Source organism: Sander lucioperca, chromosome 8 (assembly GCF_008315115.2).
Source record: "Sander lucioperca isolate FBNREF2018 chromosome 8, SLUC_FBN_1.2, whole genome shotgun sequence".
NCBI classification, from domain to species: domain Eukaryota; kingdom Metazoa; phylum Chordata; class Actinopteri; order Perciformes; family Percidae; genus Sander; species Sander lucioperca.
In genome coordinates this window covers 20,947,092-20,967,687 of record NC_050180.1, presented here as the reverse complement: position 1 = coordinate 20,967,687, position 20,596 = coordinate 20,947,092, and the positions used below count along the sequence as shown (strand labels likewise).

General features: G+C 40.8%; 2 protein-coding genes across 4 annotated transcripts; both read right to left on the bottom strand.

Annotated features, from left to right (window-relative positions):
- Positions 1–1,544: 1,544 nt before the first annotated feature.
- On the bottom strand, positions 1,545–16,362 carry casp10 (caspase 10, apoptosis-related cysteine peptidase). 3 transcript variants are annotated; one of them, XM_031297085.2, is made up of 13 exons: positions 16,238–16,362; positions 8,500–8,788; positions 7,932–8,037; positions 7,538–7,673; positions 6,339–6,412; positions 6,124–6,172; positions 5,557–5,582; positions 5,154–5,184; positions 4,960–5,064; positions 4,725–4,828; positions 4,510–4,624; positions 2,937–3,429; positions 1,545–2,370 (listed from the first exon to the last, which is right to left on the bottom strand). In XM_031297085.2, exons 2-13 carry the CDS (start codon positions 8,778–8,780, stop codon positions 2,208–2,210), a joined length of 1,683 nt encoding a protein of 560 aa, XP_031152945.1. In that variant the 5' UTR covers positions 8,781–8,788; positions 16,238–16,362; the 3' UTR covers positions 1,545–2,207. The 3 variants fall into 3 exon arrangements, with proteins under 3 accessions (XP_031152945.1, XP_031152952.1, XP_031152953.1); XM_031297092.2 differs by having other exon boundaries at positions 4,734–4,828; XM_031297093.2 differs by having other exon boundaries at positions 4,734–4,798.
- Positions 16,363–19,594: 3,232 nt separating this feature from the next.
- Positions 19,595–20,596, bottom strand: LOC116050491 (protein FAM237A). Its single transcript, XM_031300597.2, has 2 exons — positions 20,447–20,596; positions 19,595–20,002 (listed from the first exon to the last, which is right to left on the bottom strand). Exon 2 carries the CDS (start codon positions 20,000–20,002, stop codon positions 19,595–19,597), a length of 408 nt encoding a protein of 135 aa, XP_031156457.1. The 5' UTR covers positions 20,447–20,596.

Genomic DNA, 20,596 nt, shown 5'->3' with positions numbered 1-20,596 from the left:
ATGGTAACAATAATACAATCACATTTGGGAGAATATACATTGTGGTTGTACCAGGAAATAAAATGAAAAGAATAGAGGATGTTGGTTGTTGCATTTCCTCTTGGATGGATGTGCATGATTAGCTCAAACAGTTCATTAAAGTTCAACATTAAACATAAGGTGAAAATGCAATGCTGTAAATGTGTGTAAACTGTGTGCATCATACTAGGTATAAAAATAAAAATGTTGTGACAAATCTACTTAATCCACTGAAGGCCACTTACAAGCTTTTTCTGAGCTTTAAATCACATCTCATGGTCTTCATTAGCATTAGTTGGAGCTGGATCATGTGTTGTTATGAAAGTACTGTTAAAACACATTTGGATAATGCTTTATAACTGGGGTGAGGAGAGTCCGGCCCATGGAGGCAAAGGCCATTTGGCGGGAAAAAAGCAGCTCAAGAAAAAAAATATATATATTTTCAAATAATCCTAAAAAAAATTAAGTTTAACAAATTACAAGCATAGACAATTACTTTTGTCCGAATTTAAGGAGAAAAATGATTTCATTTCCTTTTTGTTTCATGGTGGACATTACCAAACACCTTTCTGAGCTGAATGTCAAGCTCCAAGGTCCCAACCAGCTAGTCAGCGCTCTGGTCTCCAATAAGCTAAATTAAAGCTGTGACAAATGCAACTGGTAAAGGGCAACAGAGTGCATTTTCCTACTTTGCAAGAACAGAAGCCTGCTGTAACATCTGAATATGCAGATGGGTGCGCCAAACTCTTCATGCTTTCGGTGAGAGGTTTCAGGACATGGTAAGGTAAAGGAACTCAACATTTTTGCAACGCCATTTAATGTGGAACCAGCTGACGTGCCTGACAACCTGCACCACGAAATCACTGAGCTGCAAAGCAATGACGAGCTCAAAGCAAAGTACAACAACCTCCCTCTGTTTGAGTTTTATAAACTGTATGTGCGTGCTGAAGAATTTCCTGGTCTCAGGAGACAAGCACTGAGATTTGCGTCCTTGTTTGGCACAACTTACTGCTGTGAGCAATTCTTCTCAAAACTGACTTTTGCAAAATCTCGGTTCCGCTCAAGACTGACCGACCAAAACCTGGAAAATCAACTGCGAGTAGCATCATCATCGCCATCCAACATCGGAGGCCTAGTGAAAGAGAAGCAGTTCCAGCCATCTCACTAGAGAGCAGGCGAGGGCAGGCGTGAGATGCAGCTAGACTACAGAAGATCAAGGTAAATTAGTGCTTTATTTTAAACGTCAGCATTAGAGGCATTAACAAAAACCATAACCATAACAATAGTGTGGTGGCCTTCTGCTCATTTTCTGTCTGTCTTGTCTACAGGTGTGTCAGGAGGCCTCAGGGGCTAATGAGCTGCACCTGTGTGCAGGTGTCCAAATAAAAGGGCTGCTTCCTCTTCTCTTGAGACGGCCATTCTTACTTTGCAACACAGCTGTTACGTCTCTATTGTGTCCAGGGGTGTAGGACGCAAACAATTTAATAATATACCCAGGAGAAGGAAAAAGGAAAGGCGGAAACGCCTCCAAGTTAACTTAAAGGATTTATTAAACCAACTCATTAAATAAACACAAAACGATCTTCATAAGGAAGACGATTGAAACTGCCATGAACAACGCCACTGGGCACCGGTTCTGGTCAGGCTTCCTCAGGTCCGCACACACTTGCTCTGGTTGTCTGGCTCTCTGGCTCACACAGGCCTCCACTGAAGCCCCATCTCCTGTTACTCGCTCGGCACAGCCATTTAACACCTTCCCTGATGGGCGCTGATCAGCTTCAGCTGTGGGAGTGACGCAACGCGCACACAGCACTCAGACACATTGCAAACATACAACATCCATGCACTACTGACGACTGACTTGGTCTCATCTCACACTGTTTGGTTAATAAATCCACATTTTAGTTCAAATCCAACCTCTCGACTCCCTCTTTTGTTGTGGTCTTACCCCTAGGTAAAAAAAGTGTCTGTGTGTGCTCAGCTCTGCGGCAAAAAAACAAAGTGCGGCCCGCGAAACAAGTTATAAAAACTGACATGGCCCTTGATGTCAAAATGGTTCCCCACCCCTGCTTTATAACAATGTATCCAGCAGATTTAAAACCGTAAAAAGGGAACGTAAGACAAAAACACTTGTGTCTCAGGGATCATCTGATGAGGGAGTCGATCAAACAGGCGGCAGATTATTGTCGTCAGTGTGACAGGCTTGGTGGAGAGGCTTGGGGGATCGGAAAGATCACTTTCTTCCTGAGTGAGAAGGCTGGTTGAGGCATCTGCTTTTTTACACCGGTGCAATCAGTCTTCTGGCTAACATCTGCATTCACTTTTGTCAGGATCGACACAAGGTCAGAACCCCTGGGAACAACAAAAGACGATGTCAGATAGTGGACTAAAAAACTACGAAAGCCACTTAAAATTTGTCATTCTCCAATTTCAAACTATCACATATCAAAGAAGTAACTAAAATTATAGGTGGAAGACATATTCAAATCATTTAGCAACAACACCCAATACAAATACTCCATTACAAATAATAATGCTGCATTAAAATTTTGAATTAACTTGAAGTAAAAAAAGTAAATATACTCATTATGCTGAAAGGCCTCTGTCAGTGTATATTATTGTATTAGTATCAATGATGTATTAATATGCCTATTACTAAGTCTTGCTTTAATTTTGTAGTTTGTCAAGGTGGAGCTACTTTGAACTATTTCACATACTGTTGGGTAGTCAAATCCATAAAAATGCATCACATTTTATAGACTGATCGTATGTTTTGTTTGTGAAATCTGTCAAAAGTTAAGAACTCAGGACGTAAAGATTGTACATATAGTTCTTGAGTAAATGTACTTGCCACCACTTTAAAAAAAAAAAAAAAAAAATCACATCATCCAAACAACATCTGATTTTGTTTCACTAACCTTGGCACCATCTGGACAAGGTTTTGGCACAATGACTGAATAAACCACGTGCCATTTTTTCTCTCTCTGAAAGAGACGAAAGAAGGTACGGTGGCCATTCCCAGCAGAAAATCGGCATCAGATGGGATGGACTCGTTAGCTTGAATAGCGTCACTGAAAACAGGATGACCATCAGACTCAATGTAGACAGGCCTCTGCTCACTGTTGCCCTGGCAGGCCTGGATGAAAAACAGCTTGGGTTTTTCTGCCAAAGAGGGGCATTTGAATCCATTGACAGGTTCCATCAGCTCCTTTATCTTTACAGTGCGGCCTTCCACACCGTACACAGCTCCCTCAATGCCGTGGCTGAGAATGCAGCATACCAGACAGTCCATCTGACTGTGGATTGGTCTGCTGCCGAGCTCCCGCAACACAGACAGCATCTGCTCCCTCTTACAGTCCCTCTTTATCTCAACCTCAAAGCCAAGCCACGTAAACACTTTGTGCAGACACTCTGGAAGACACAGAGAATAATGTAAATAAACTTAGCACAAAAAGTAAGGAAATTTGTGTTTGGTAGATTATTTCTTTGTGGTAACAATGCTTTTTGGCAATAAATCTTATACCGTTGGAATGCCTGTTTAGTTCCCTTTCAAATGGTGCCCCATTTGTAAGGAACATGCATTTGTGGGATGAGCAGCAACGCTGAGTATTTGGGTTGCGCCCATGAAATATTTGCCAAATCTTTTATGCCATTTCCAAACAGCTTATTCTGCCATTGACTCGTTTGGTGTTTGGTGGATTGGATGATAAGAAACAAGAACAATTTATTCATTTCACAAACAGGAGCCTCAGTAGCGTGTGGAAGAATCATACACAGCCACAACAGCCTGGCACCTCCTCCTCATGCTGGTCACCAGCCTGGTCACACACTGCTGTGAGATGGCATGCCATTCTTCAACCAGCAGTCCTGACCTCAACCCCATTGAACACTTGTGGGATCAGCTTGGGCGTGCTGTTTGTGCCAGAGTGACCAACACAACCACGTTGGCTGACTTGCAACAAATGATGGTTGAAGAATGGGATGCCATCCCACAGCAGTGTGTGACCCGGCTGGTGACCAGCATGAGGAGGAGGTGCCAGGCTGTTGTGGCTGTGTATGGTTCTTCCACACGCTACTGAGACTCCTGTTTGTGAAATGAATAAATTGTTAAATTGCCAATATGTCTTGTTTCGTCAAACTTCAATCATCCAATCCACCAAACACCAAACGAGTCAATGGCAGAATAAGCTGTTTGGCATTGGCAGAGAAGATTTGGCAAATCTTTCATGGGCGCAACCCACATACTCAGCGCTGCTGCTCATCCCACAAATGCATGTTCCTTAAATGGGGAACTAAACAGGCTTTCCAACGGTATAAGATTAATTACCAACAAGCATTGTTACCACAGAGAAATAATCTACCAAACACAAATTTCCTTACTTTTTGTGCTAAGTTTACAAACCTGCAGCAACATGCATGAATACAAACCGAGCAGGGATGTAAAATATGCACCACTTTTCAGATTTCGAAATTAATTATACACAAGCTTACCTTCATCATGCATGGTCCCCTCCCGCTTCCTGAGAGCTTGTATGGTGAAGTTATAGTTGTTTACTATCAAGCAAATACCTCTCTTTGCTGAAGTCATGGGATATGTTCCCAAACCCTACAGAGACAAATCAGTAACCCAAGACAAGATTCAGTGTAATACTTGAACTTGTAATACAATAATGTACTTTTTTTTGCCACGAGTTACATCTTCATACATCACACACCTCGACGTTTGTGTTTGTAGTCTGAAAGGTCTGCTGTTCAGAGGAGGCCTTGTTGTTTTCTTGAGCTGGTAACATTTCCAAAACATCAATCCTCACTATGGGACAGGCGATTGCATGGTGGAAGGGCAATCATTTTAGGCAAAGATGAAGAGACAAAAATATATATTTGAATATTTAAAAGGTGTTATGTGTTTTTTCACCACAGCTTAACACATAAACTACTTACATTGACCTTCCAACGAAGCACAGCTGCTTGTTTCAGTGTTCAAACCACTCAGTCCATGTGACAGGGCCTCACATTCATCACCACCATTAAATCCATTTGGCAAATCTAAGTAATTGATACAAGAGGATTCAGAATAAATCCATCTACTGCACTGCAATGAAAAGTTGTGACAACCAACCCAAGGCAAGACTCACCAATAGAGGTGTTGGAAGTATTCATGGTAGACTGTGTGGAACACAGAGAAAAATATCATTACAAAAACATCATTACAAAGACACAAAAACATTACTGTGGAAAGATGTATACAATGTACTACAGTGTGTTTTGTCACATATACATAAGTTTATTTAGTATACAGCTGTTTATTTTGTTATTATTTCATTGTATTGGATAATGATGGTTGTTATAATAGCTTGTCTTTGTGCTTCTTTGAATAACGAATGACGAATGGAGGTGTTCAGGGGGAGATGTGTCCATGTTGTTAATGGTGTGTTTTGTATGCTGTATATAAAAAATAAAAATGGTTTATCATAGAAAAAAGACACAAAGCAATGTCACAATGTATTCGTCATGTAATTTGTAATGACATATTCTCACCTCGGTCAATGAATTGAATTCTTCTCCTATGAAGGAAACAGGTAATTAGGATTATAATTCTCAACAAAATGGTTTAAAACAGAACATAAGTTCAGTGAGTGCGCAGTGAGTGTATTTACCAGAGTCAATGTAGCATTTATATCATTATAATTAGACATGTCTAAGGAGGAGGAAAAATTACGATGTCTGAAGTAAGTATGGATGCCCATTTCTGCTTTTGAAAGTAGAAAATCCATCACGTACCTTTTTCGTTTGTTTGTTTTAATAGCTTAGTATAACATACTAAGACTAAGACACTATATCATTAATTATGAAACATAAAAAAACTTTATAATGAAACGCAAAGTTAGGTGGTGGACTTACAAATGAGCTTTCAGAATTAAGATATTGATTATTTGAACTATTTAAGATAAAGATATATCCTACAATGTTATTTGAAGACATCTGTTTGAAATATCCTCTAAGAAATCTCAAGTGGCTACATTTTTCCAAAATGCATTCACACCAGTTATGAAGATACAAGCAGTGTTCTCCACATGTAAACACTCAAGAGACGGACATGTTTACCTGGGCTTTCCAATGAGGCAGTCCTCTTAGGATCTAAAGATCGAGGGACCTGTTAAGGAACACAGAAAAAAGACGTTGCAACAAATGGCTACTGCAGGAAAAATAAAGTGTCAGTTACGTCAGGCGTGTGACACTGCAGAGATGTGGCAATAATATCATGGTAGAAATCTGTCACTGAAACTCAGAGGGACTTAAAACAATATGAAAGAGTGTACCTGGTTTGGTTTGAAAGGGCACGACATAGACCTTGGTCGACCTGTTTCTTGAGCTCCAGGGCTGGTGTGAGTTACTGTAGTTGATGACACAAGTAAACCAATAGGAATGTAAAGGTAGTTAATCAGCAGATTTTCAAATTAGATCAGGGTTCCCCGCAGCACTTTGCAGCTAAGGCGGCCGCCTAAGCAACACACGCCTGCCGCCTTAACTACGTCGTCAAAAAATGTATATGAGCGATATCCGCTGTGCAGGTGGAAGCAGTGGAGACAGGCTCAGACATAAACGCCACGGGCTGCTGTGGACTTGTCAGCCTCACAAGCGGTTTCAGGAAAGTGGCTGCATGTGTCTGACAATGCACAGAACATTAAGCGGTACAAGCCTACAGCTGTCCGCGGACACGGAGTGCGGAAAATGTGTCAGAGCCTCCCGGACAGGTGAACTGAGACTCTGTTTCCTGCTTGTCAGTCGGAAGGATGGCTGCCATCTTACCGAAGTGACGTGGTGGCTGGCGTCTGGTGTGTGCGCCAGTGTTTGTGTATGTGGGTGTCGGCCCGCCCCCCCCGCGAAGCTCCGACATGCAGACAGCAGAGGAGCAGAAGAAAGTAGCTGCACCTTCACCAAAATGAACACTGAAAAACAGAACCCAACCCTACCACCTTAACTAACACATTTTCTGCGGGAAACCCTGTAGATGGTAGTGAAATATGAATTATATGCACCAAGAGAGAGGTACTGTTACAGCATCATCCTGCTCATCTCTTTCTCCCTCAGTCCCTGCTTCCTTGGTCTCTATGTGCATGTGTGTGTGTCTGTGTGCATGTGTGTGCATGTGTGTGTGTGTGCGCGCATGAACATGTACATGTTGAGGGACATAAATCTGTTAACACATTATGCGGACTGATCTCCCTTTTGAAGACAAAATGCAAGCCCCCGCAACGTAAATGATTCAATGTTAGGGTTAAAACCTAGGACTTGGTTAAAGGTTAAGGTTAGGTCAAAAGAAACGCAGTCTACAATTGTGGAGCTTGTTGTGCATGGGCACAGGTTAAATAATATGAACTCCTCTAAATATAAAACATCCTTATAGAAATCTTAAAACAAGATTTTAAAAGGATGCCAGTTAGGCTTTAGGGGTGGGGGAATGAAACAATGGTCCCAGCCTCTCCCCTTTCAGTATGTTATTCACATAGTCACTTACACTGCAGTGCTTTAAAGTGGTTGATCTTCTCATTCAACATGGGACAGACTGACTGAATTATGGTCTCCAGTAAATCTAGATTAGTGTCACGGATGAGGTCCATGTGCTCCATCTCCAGAAAGACCTCCAATGTAGACTGAAAAGTTAAGCGGATTTACAGTTACAGTAATATGAGGCATACGTTATAGCAGAAGCAGAATTCAAAATTAAGTGTACATCCAATTTACATAATTAAATGTAAATAAAATAATTAACATAAAAAATGATTCATAAATGTCTTTTTTTTTTAAAGATCATGATGTTTTCACGGTGTAGTATTATTTATAAAATATAATTTGTAAGTTTCTACTTATGCCATCTAACTTGTGGGTTACAAACATTGACAATGACTCACAATGTTGTCCTCCAGTTTTCTACGCGGAAGCTTGTTGTTTAACAAGAACTTCACATGTTTCAAGTCACCAACAGTAATCCCCTCAGACAGGTCGTAAAGCAGCTTCCTAGAATTACAGAAAAAAACTATTACAAGTAAATAAGTAAGTTCAATGTGGTCAAAGGAGGCCTGGTGCTTGACTGGACATAGGTTACCATAGTATGTCACTGTTCTGAGGTCGGTGAATACATTTAGCATTGATTGCATCTCTGATTGGGATGTTTCTCTTTAGAGCTAAATACTCTTAAACATGTAAATACAACTTAAAATGTCAAGTTTGTGAATGTATAGAAAAAAGATTTTGGAATGTCTAAATAAAATGAGTGTTTAGCATAAACAGTGAGGTTACTCCCAGACCAAACTCTTACTGAAACCATTTGAATAGAGTCAATACATACTTGATCCATTTAATAAATTGTTGTATGTCAGATTTATCCATCTATATTTAGTGATGTATTTTTAAAAGCGTTTCTGTAAACTCATGCTTAATGATTTATTTAAAAACAAACAGTAAAAGTAGGCAGTCCACCTGTAAGGAGAGATGAGGCTCCTGGTTGTAGCTGATAGCTCGGGGAGCTCCAGTTCCCGGATCAGGCGGGTGCGTTGGATGATGAGGAGAAGCTCAGTCAGCAGGTGTGGTCGCTCAGCAGAGAGGTGGTCTTGATACGCCAGACGTAAGAAGAGGTCACTGGCCGACTCCACTATGGTTGGGTTTCGGCCCAGGAGGTCAGTGCAAAGAAATGCTAAAGCTTTTACCTCGTCCTCACACAGGGCATTCCCTACATTTAAGAGGCACCTCTGGAAATCCATTTTGTGTGCTAAAAAATGATATATAAGATAGATTCATTCAGATGTCTCGTTTCTCTGCTGTGAGGTATTTACCTAGGCCTGACCATTAACAGTTTGTGGTAGTCTACATCATGGTAAACGTTTTAGAGCCTATAGTAAAAACAAATGTCATGAATTTCTCGAACAGTAGCATAATTACAGAAGCCTGACACACCACATGACATGGTAACGTGAGGGTTCGATACGTTGGTTGTATCACTCTAAATAAGAAGGAACAGCTGGATGGAGACGGATAACTTTGTTAAGCAACACTTTACTGTTCTTCATCCTTCATCAGCTCCAACACAACAATACCTCCTCATTTTTACTTAATCACATGTAGCCAGTGGTGTAGTCTACGTGATACGCAGGTATACGCAGTATACCCACTAAGGCCGGCCACAGACTGGCTGCGTCGCGTGAGCATGTCAACTGTGTGGCATGTCCGTTTTTATTTCGGCTCCCACGTTAACAGGTTAGAGCTTGCAAACTGCCTGTGTGACACGCATGTCTCAGGCGCGGCTCGAGCCGCGCCGAAAACACGTGCCTGCTAGAAATAGAACTGACACCTATTTTTCACGCAACACCCAAGCATGTTGGAAGCGTTTCCAGGCAAAATAGAATAGGAAAATATGTTAATATGTCATTTTGACACAAATACATATTAATAAATGACATTTTGATGTTTGAAAGTCTCTAGATTGACATATAAATGCAGATGTAAATGTAAAATAATTTTAAAAAAATTATCGATTTTCAAATGTTGCACCAGTCAATACTGTAGCCTATTTTTCCGTCAATACTGCTGCTGTTGTCTTTGCTGTAATCAAATCAATCTATATTTATGTTTAACATAAAGTATACTACTGCTTGAGTGCAGGGGAAATGGGAAACATACATGTGTACAGACAAGGCTAGCAGCAGCAGCGCTGTGTCAGACACGTTTCTGGCAACAGACGCATCCAGCCACGCATCCAGTCTGTAGCCGGCCGTACTGTAGAGATCCATTTGACCGCGCGACGCTTCTGTCGCGCCGCGCTCCACTGTACAGATCCATATGTCCAACACGACTGAAGCGTGGTGTCGCGACGTCATACATCCATGGTTGATGCTCCACGCCCTTGACCGGCAGCTGATTGGACGAACGCCTGACGTGGGTTTGTCTTCTCGAAAATTTCAACAGAGTGTCATGGCGGCTCGTTGAGAATACGGTCTAGTATTTTACGAAAATAGTTCACCAAAACGTGTTTCTGAAAACATTTTAAGCGAGAAATAGGCCATACAGTTGCTGAATCTGTCTTTATTTCAGATCGACAAAGGTCAGTTTAAAAGATTTTCGTCTACTTCTACTGGATAGTCGCCTCGCGTTCAACGGATTAATTTGCATAAAAATGGGCATCGGCAAGCTTCTTGACGTGCAACATTTTCTCAAATGCAGCGCCGCCTTCCCGGAATGCTTTGCGTGCACGCTGAAGTCGCTTGACGTCACCCATAGGAATAGAGTGGAGCGCGGCGCGACAGAAGCGTCGCACGGCCAGGTGGATCTGCACCGTATTCCTATGGGTGACGTCAAGCGACTTCAACGTGCACACAAAGCATTCCGGGAAGGCGGCACTGCATTTGAAAAAATGCTGCGCGTCCAAAAGCTGGCCGATGCCCATTTTTATGCAAATTAATCCGTTGAACGCGACGCGACTATCTAGTAGAAGTAGACGAAAATCTTTTAAACTGACCTTTGTCGATCTGAAATAAAGACAGATTCAGCAACTGCATGGCCTATTTCTCGCTTAAAATGTTTTCAGAAACACGTTTCAGTGAACTATTTTCGTAAAATACGAGATCGTATTCTCAGCGAGCCACCATGACACTCTGTTGAAATTCTCGAGAAACCAAACCCAGGACATGCGTTCGTCCAATCAGCTGCCGGTCAGGGGCGTGGGGACTGAAGCGTGGTGTCGCGACGTCATACATCCATGGTTGTTGCTGAATCTGTTTTCATTTCAGATCGACAAAGGTCAGTTTAAAAAATTTTCGTCTACTTCTACTAGATAGTCGCGTCACGTTCAACGGAAAATGGGCATCGGCCAGCTTTTGGACGCGCAGCATTTTTTCAAATGCGCCGCCGCCTTCCCGGAATGCTTTGCGTGCACGTTGAAGTCGCTTGACGTCACCCATAGGAATAGAGAGTGGAGCGCGGCGCAACAGAAGCGTTGCACGGTCAAATGGATCTCTACCGTACGGCCGGCTACACACTGCCTGCGTGGCGTGAGCTTGGCGTGAGCTTGCCGTGAGCGTGGCGTGAGCGTGGCATGAGCGCAGCGTTTCTGTTGCGTGGATTTTTCTATGTTTTTGCACACCAGAAACGTGTCTGACGCTGCGCTGCTGCTAGCCTTGTCTATACACATGTATGTTTCCCATTGATTACTGCACTCAATCAGTAGTATACTTCATGTTAAACATAAATATATACTGATTTGATTACAGCAAAGACAACGTCGCAGTATTGACGGCAAAATAGGCTACAGAATATTTCGTTCTGTATTGACAGGTGCAATATTTGAAAATCGATTTTTTTTTTTTTTAATTACATTTATATCTGCATTTATGTCAAAACCTAGAGACTTTCAAACATCAAAATGTCATTTATTAAATGTATTCGTGTCAAAATGACATACACATCTTTTTGTATTCTATTTTACCTGGAAACGCTTCCAACACGCTTGCGTGTCGCGTGAAAAATAGGCGTCGGTTCTATTTCTATGGAGCTAAATCAGGGCCAAATGTTTTGTTAATTTGAAAAATATATATATAGTTGAAAAACTAAAGCTTGAAATTGAAAATTTAAGTTTTGGTCTAAAACTTGAAAAAATAAAAGCATGTATTCAAACTAAAAATAAGTGTACCAATTTTTCTTTCAGTTTGAATAAAATTTAGATTAAATTCTGGAATTATTTTGAATAAATTATAAATTTTCATTTTTCACTTTTATATTTGTTTTCAGTTCCACATTTCATGTTTTCAGATTCAAAACTTTTTTTTTTACAGCTTCAAATCTTTTTTTTCACTTTCAGATCAGTTTTTTTCAGTTTCAGACTTTTAGCCCTGATTTTGCTTGGGGGCGTGGAATTATGAGTAGCAGCCTAACAAAGAAGGCAGAAGACTCTCCTCATGTTTCCTTCAGAAAATTGTGTTACTGCGAGAACTATGACTGAATGCTTTCTATCCACCATATTTACATGTGATTTTTACTAAATAAACTGATGCCAGTGACAAAGTTCCATTTAAAAAACTTTTGGACAACACGTGGTACCAATTACACTGTAAGAGCAATAAACTGTGCCAGATTGTGCAGTTCAGCAGGAAGAATGACTTCTCCCACTTCCACGTACGACTTTGAATGTATGCACCACAGTATTAACTCACCAAGGCAACCTGCTGGCGCCAGCGCACAGGTAAGACATGTGAAAGATATTAGACTTTTTGAATAGATAACTTTTTTGTCATTAACACATAAAGGGAAAATAGGTGGACAGCTGGACAAAGCTGGCAATGAAGCATCGCTAGCACTAAAGTTAGCATTAACACCAGCTTCACACTAGCTGGTGTTTTTACACTAATTTCAGTGTCCAGCTCAAGTTTTTTTACTTTAACGTGTAGTTGTCTTTGTTAACCTCTGTTTGTCAGAATGACCATAACTCGACAGTGGCTGCAGTGAAGAAGGTCTCTTTTCATTTGCTCCTAGAGTAGACAAATACGACTTCACATTAATGCTCTGGCCTGATAAATTGCGTTTTACACACATAACGTTACAGCGTGACAGTTATGCCTTACAAAATATGCCAATTGGGCAAACTTTGAAGGCTTCTACCACACCCTAACTTATGTATCAGAATACACTAACTTGTCTTTTTGTATTTGTATGTCTTACTGTCTGTTTTCTGGACCGTGTGTGTCCGTAATAAAAGCTTTGATTGATTGATTGATTGATTGATTGATTAACAAAGCGGACCAGGACAAGTTATGTTGTTTAAACTAACCAAGAAAAGGTAACATTATTAACTTAGCAATGTTAGTTATCTACAATTTTTACATTTATAAGGCTCTGTACGGCTGCAGCCACTGTCGAGCTATGGTAATTCTGACAAACAGAGGTTAACAAAAGACCACTACTTGAGCTGGACACTGAAATTAGTGTTAAAACACCAGCTAGTGTGAAGCTAACGTTAGTTAATGCTAACTTTAGTGCTAGCGATGCTTCATTTCCAGCTGTCCACCTATTTTCCCCCCAAAAATGCCACTGCAGGGATAATGTCCCAAAGTATCTATTCAAAAAGGCTAATATCTTTCACATGTCTTACCTGTGCGCTGGCGCCGGCGGGTTGCCTTGGCGGAGCGGACGCCATGCTGACTGCCGAGTGAATACTGTGGTGCTACATTCAAAGTCGTATGTGGAAGTGGAAGAAGTCATTGTTCCTGCTGAACTGCACAATCTGGCACAGTTTATTGCTCTTATAGTGTAATTGGTACCACGTGTTGTCCAAAACAGTTTTTTAAATGGAACTTTGTCACTGGCATCAGTTTGTTTAGTAAAAATCATGTATATAGTGGATAGAAAGCATTCAGTCATAGTTCTCGCAGTAACACAATTTCCTGAAGGCAACATGACTGAGGAGAGTCTTCTGCCTTCTTTGTTAGGCTGCTACTCATAATTTCACGCCCCTCTGAGTTGAAGCCACGCCCCCAAGCAAAATCAGGGCCAAAAGTCTGAAACTGAAAAAAACTGATCTGAAACTGAAAAAAAAAGATTTGAAGCCGTAAAAAAAATAAGTTTTGAATCTGAAAACATGAAATGTGGAACTGAAAACAAATATAAAAGTGAAAAATGAAAATTTATAATTTATTCAAAATAATTCCAGAATTTAATCTAAATTTTATTGAAACTGAAAGAAAAATTGGTACATTTATTTTTAGTTTGAATACATGGTTTTATTTTTTCAAGTTTTAGACCAAAACTTAAAGCCCATGTTGCAGGTTAACCACCACTGTTGATTAATGGGTACATAAAGTACTCAACATATGTATATCATTGTTAAAAATGTCACCAAATAGTGTTAAAGGCCAGTTTTCGCTGTTTTAGTCGTTTAGTGGGTTTTTTAACGCAATTCGGTGATGACGTCACGTTGGGGAGACGTGCCTCAGTCTAGTACTAAAACTATGGTGACTGAGTGGGATGAGGAAGAGGTGGAAGAGGTGTTTTTACTGTCAGTGAATAGCACCGAGTGAAAGTCAATGTTTTCTTTATATCTAGTGACAGTGATCATGTTGTTAGCTAGTTCAGATAAGTACTGGTAATCTAGCTAGATCTAGAAATAGAAGGCATCATGCTAGCTATGGGCTAACTTGCCAGTCAGTCCTACCTGTGAAATCCCCCGACGTTGTAAACACATTTTCGATTAGATAGCTCATGTTTTGATGGTAGCCTACTAGCTCCAGTAACAACATATTTGCCTAGTGTTCATTTATTACTTGGATGGGGATGCTGTTCGGCTTTTCACAAGTTTAGACAGCTAGCTAAAGCTACGCCGACGTTTTGCTAACGTTAGCGCAACAGCGTTAGCCTCGACGGCTAGGTAAATATTACGACTGCCTTCGTTGTTTCCTATATCTGCGTCCACGTTGTCAACATAAGACATGTGGCGTTAGTGCTCCTTTTGTTCCATAATTGTATTGAAAGAAATGTTAAGCTTCACTCCTACGAGATGGGTGGGTTTTTGTTAGCTACGTTACACACAAAGTTAACTGGCTATAGTTAGCCTGTGCTAGCGGAATTAGCTAACGTTGCGTAGCCAGCCAGCAGCTTCGGTAGTAGTTCCGGCGAGCTAACCACGACAGCTAACACATCCACAAGCGTCTCTATTTCAAACATCACTCCAGATTGACTGCTTTTAGCAGCAGAGGTTGATTGTGGGCGACAATACTGTCGTGATTAGCTTACCGAAACTACTACCGATTGCCGAAGTTGCTGGCTGGTTACGCAACATTAGCTAATTCCGCTAGCATACAGGCTAACTATAGCCAGTTAGCTTTGTATGTAGCTAACAAAAACCCACCCATCTCGTAGGAGCGAAGCTTAACATTTCATTCATAATATAATTAATAAAATGATGGTACAAAAGGAGCACTAACGCCACGTCTTATGTTGACAACGTGGACGCAGATATAGGAAACTCCGAAGGAAGTCGTAATATTTACCTAGCTAGCAGTCTAGGCTAACGCTGTTGCGCTAACGTTAGCAAACATCGGCGTAGCTAGCTGTCTAAACTTGTGAAAAGCCGAACAGTATCCCCGTTCAAGCTGTGTTTCACTTTCCCTCCAATATTATTATACACATAATAAAGACACATGGACTCGGTCGAGACCAAAAGCCATATTTTGCAACACCAGTGGCACATAGACAATGAACAGAGACAGGGCTTTCGTCTGTCGTCTCCCCAACGTGACGTAGTGCAATGCATTGTGGGGGAAAAGAGAATCATTGCAAACCGCTGTAAAATAGTACTACTTTTTCGTATTTTATTCCGTTTTGTGATATCCATTGTATTTGATGTTGTTGGGTAACAGTTTAAATGTTTATTACCAACAAGCAAATTGCACAAATTCATTAGAAAATATACCCTGCAACATGGGCTTTAAATTTTCAATTTCAAGCTTTAGTTTTTCAACTATATATATTTTTTTCAAATTAACAAAACATTTGGCCCTGATTTAGCTCCATATATTTCTAGCATGCACGCGTTTTCACGTGCGTGTCACGCAGGCAATGTTATGGAAAGCTAGACTGTTCAAATAAACGTGATTTCTCACACGTAAACAACACGTTAACAACAAGTAAATCACGTGTATTTGAATAGTCTGGCTTTCCATACAGTGTGCGCTCTAACCTGCTAACATAGGAGCCGAAATAAAAACCGACACTCCACGCAGCCAGTGTGTAGCCGGCCTAAGAAAGCTCCAGGATTTCCATATACCCACTTAAAAATGCCCAATGACACGCTACAACTACTTTCCATTATCATTTTGATATATTTGGAATTGTCATCTGTGTTTTTCTGCTCGATGGTGTTTTTTGCCTCCAACGGCGCCTTCCAGGCAGATAACCCTAACCTTAACCCTAAACATAACCATTGCCGCGCTGCCTGGAAGGAGACGTTGGGGGCAAAAAACACCAAAGACCTGTTTTTCTTCTTCACATAGGTTAAATAAAGGTATTTCCACCGTAAATTGGTGCATATAGTTTATCCGAATACAGGAAATGAAGTCGTTGATGCTCAAAACTTCCCTGGGAGAGGACACCCAGACCCCCCACTACGATAATTTTCAGCTTGATTTCACCGTTAAACCAGCTATATCTACTTCAAAAACGTGTTGCGCAGTATTACCTGTCTGGAGACGAGTTTTCAGCAGGTATGTTACATCGTCGTTTGGACCCAGTTTCGTTCAAAATAAGTCCACACAGTAGGAAGTCGAAATCGAAAGTAAAGTCTGTGCGCGCGGCCAGTAACGGAGCTCCTATTGGCTCATGTTACATCAGGCTCGCGTGACGTAGGGGAAGACTCATGAATAATCATTAGGGAACGCATCCCTGATTGGCTAACCCTGACATTCTTACCCTAACCATAACCAATCCCACTCCTCTTGCCTAAACATAACCAATCCCACCAGAGCAGGCAACGAGTACTAGCCATTCAGAGGGAGAGTAGGGCGGGTTCTTCCCCTACCATTCTGCAAAAAAATGTTTCGTATACCGGTATATATAAATCATGGATGTATTAAGAGAACTGGATACAGTGTTCGGCGGGAAGCCCCGTACGTTCCAATGAGAGTGCTCAAAAGCGCATAAAGCAAACATGGAGCTCGGCTCTTCCGCATTGTTGGCCCATAACGCTGGTTGGCTCACGATGGGCATGCGCACTAGCAACAATTTGTTTGCGTTGTCGTAGCAACCGGTAGCAACATGCGCGTTCATGAGCTTCTCTGTCGTGTCTCTTACAAGTGGCGAACTCATGAACTCGCCGTTTTCATTGTCTAAAATATTCACTAACGTTAAACATTGTTTTCGTTGTTCCCGATCGTTTACATGCTTAGCTAAATAAACGATAGATGTATTTAGCTAGACAACCAAGGAGATTTAATAATTATGTTGTGCTACTAGCTAGCTACCTACTAACTAGCGCTAGCTAGCTGTTAGCCTGCAGTTTCGTGAACAGAGCTCATCCATGGCTTCAGCTCTCATCCACGTTACAAGCTTTACAGCATACAGCCCTCGGATGTATTATAAGAGAGAACCAAGGCGATGTAATCACTATGTCTGTAGTAACGTTATCTAGGCATATAGCTAGCTATGTATAGATCTTAATACAGCCATGCTAGCTACCCCTGATGTTAGCAACTAGCTAGCTAGCCGATAGCCCGCCAGTTTGGGAAACGCTAATGACGTTACATCCACGTAGCTAACAGGCTTTACAGCAGCTACATACATACATCCCTGGGATGTATCATAACTTCATAAGTTAATACCATGGACGTATTCATAGAACACATGGTGAATTACAACCATTAGCTATATCCATTATTACAGCTAGCTACATGAGCTCGGGAGAACAGTCATGTGAGCGGGCGGGCGCAGTCCCGTGGCTCTACTCGCGTCCACTATGCGCGTTCATCATCCCAAATTTAATAATTCTGGATTCGCTTCTAGTGAATGTTAAAAATGTTAAAAACGTAACGTTTTAAACAAGGACCCTTTCAGTGTTCGGGCTGGTAAGTTGATATACCCAGAAACAAATTATCCGCTGAAATATAGACGTTTCTTTCGCCATGCAAAGTCTATGTGAAAAGTCTTTCTGGGCCATGGGGTGCAGTACCACCGTTATCCGCTAAGCCCATGGTGGCTTTTAGACTTGACGCTCTTCCTGGGGGCTTGATATAAATGCTTATTTGGATGCTTCCTGACCGTTCTTGACAGGGCTTTAAGAAGGACACTATCAGGTGAATCAGGGAATCTGCCAAAATAACTAGTAACTAAAGCTGTCAAATAGGCCTACAGTAACTGTAATGGAGTAAAAAGTAGCAACATTTAGCCTACCTCACCATGTAGGACAAGTATAAAGTTGCATAAAAAGTTATTAAAAATAGCCTATATACGTACAACTTACAGCCATGATACATGCATTTATTCTATTTAAAATAAACAAACACATCATCCTACATCATCACATGAAAACACTTTTGATTGGGACATATCACATAGCCTATAGGAACATATGATAGCAAATAAAACACAAAATACAATTCAAATGTTTGATCACCATTTTGAATCAGTGTGAAAGTTGAATTAAACTGCAGGTAACCATAGCAACAATACAGTTATTTATGCAGTGTTACCAGTTAACTCTCATGGGTGAAGGATTAAACAAACTACAAACTTTTTTAAATTAGATACCAATTTCCCTTTCTGTGGACTGAGATATAAAGTGATAATACACCTCAAGGTGTCTTAATATCAATAATAATAGCATCAGCTGAGGCCTCCACCATGTGCGTTATGTTTATTTATCAGGACACCTTATTGTGCATTACAACTTATAAAATATGTCTACAAAACTCATGCAAGCCACCAATACCCGTAGGCCTAATTGTTAGTATATATAGTTAAATAAATGTACTTTAAATATTTTATATATTATTTGTAGTAGTGTGTGTGTGATTTAGGTTTGGTCTTCAGGGTCTTGATGTGTCCTCTGGGCATTACTCTGACACTGAGCCACGCACGGGAGTTTGCTCCTGAACTGTTGAATCTGAAGGACACGGACACACACACACACACACACACACACACACACACACACACACACACACACACACACACACACACACAGGTTAAGGCTTTAGTATGTTGAGTGAGTGGGGCAAAAGCAAAGATTCGGGGGTATATTCATGTCTACCCTCAGAGGTGTAGGCTACTTAAGTAAAAGTAGTAATACCACCATGCAAAATACTCTTTTTCAAGTGAAGTACCACAAGTAAAAGTAGTCATTAGGCAGAGTAGCCCATGCCAGCAGTAATGTAAAGTATTGGATTCTAATTATTGATGTATTAATACTATATGTACACTTATATGTTATATGTCACTTTACTGTTGCAGCTGGTAAAGGTATTTCATCTACTTTATAATGATAATAATTATAACTAGCCTATAATAGGCTACACCTTCTGGGTAGCTTGTGCTTGTCCCACAAGGGATCAATAAAGTTTAATCTTAATCTATAATACATAATGTGTTGATTATATTTTGTATTAATTATCTGACTATGTAAACTAGTTAGCCTACTTAAGGTATCAGTTAAATGTAGTGGAGTAGTCAAGTTATTATGCAGAATGACACATTTCAAAATAGCCACATATTATTGGATTATGATTATTGATGAGTTATTGTGTATAAACATATCACCAATTTGCAGCTGATGAAGAAAGTTGGGTCCAATTTTAACTACTTTAACTACTGCTGTGTGGCTTATTCTATAATAACAGATCAGAATTTATTAGTTGATTAATAATTTGTATTCATAATCTGAATTTGCAAAGTAACACGTAGCCTATTTTAAGATGTCAAATGAAGTGGAGTAGAAATAGGCTGTAAAGTAGCATAAAATGGGCTAAATAAAAATAAATAACCTAATAAAGACATTTTAGAAAAATAGACAGCAGTGATATGAGACGTGATATATGAGCTATAACTAGTCCCACATTAAGATGAATACCATGGACTTACTGTCAGTGATGAGGGAGTGTAAAGCGGTGATGTGTCTTCGCCCCATGCCGTGGCTCCTGGACAGAACGCAATCTAGATAGAGGTCCCAGAAGACCCGGGCCAGGTCCCAGAACAGCGCCTTGTGTTTGCTGTTGTCTGACGACCTGAGGAACACCATCAGGTCCCAGAAAGCGGGCACTGTGTCAGCGATCCTCGGGGAGCGCATCTCCAGCAGCAGAGCCGAGGAGGAGTCCCAACACTGCGGGTTCGACCGGTGGGCCGTCAGGGGGTCGACGTGAGCCGGCTTCTGGCCCTGCAGCGGCACGGCACACATGCAGCTCAGCACAAACGCTGTGGCCACAGGTAGGCCTATGTTCAGGAGCACTGGGACCATCTGCAGAGGACGCAACACAGGCCAGCTGTTTCTACTGATTATCAGTAAAGTTTACTAACAATAGACCTACCGATTAAGCCACATTATTAATTTAGCTATTTAGTAACACCTAAAAACACGCACATTTCTCTCAAAACATTTTTTTAAGGTAGCCTATGACCTTTAAGATTATGCCATGTGGGTGCTATGCATTTCAAAAGGCTACGTCTGCAACATACAACATTGGCCTATATTTTAGTCTGTGCATTAGAGGTCCAACAACTTTAATTACATGCTAATAATTCGCCCTATGCAATCCACAGTGTTACAATACGCATCTGTTCTGAGGCAAATTTTGCAGATTAGTCCTGTAATTAACCAGACAACGGAATAGGATCAAATATCAATACAAAATAATATAAAGTAGCCTAAATAAAGAGCAGCAATACAATAAAATGTACTTACCACCAAAGCTGGGCCGACTAACAAGACTAGTGTTGATTGGAGTATGGTAAATATCTGTTGGGTATCAATTGACGTCAGTGCCTCCCTCCTTTGCGAGCAGTGTTAGCCTACTACTTGTATTTTTAAATATGTAGTCTAAAGCCTTATTTG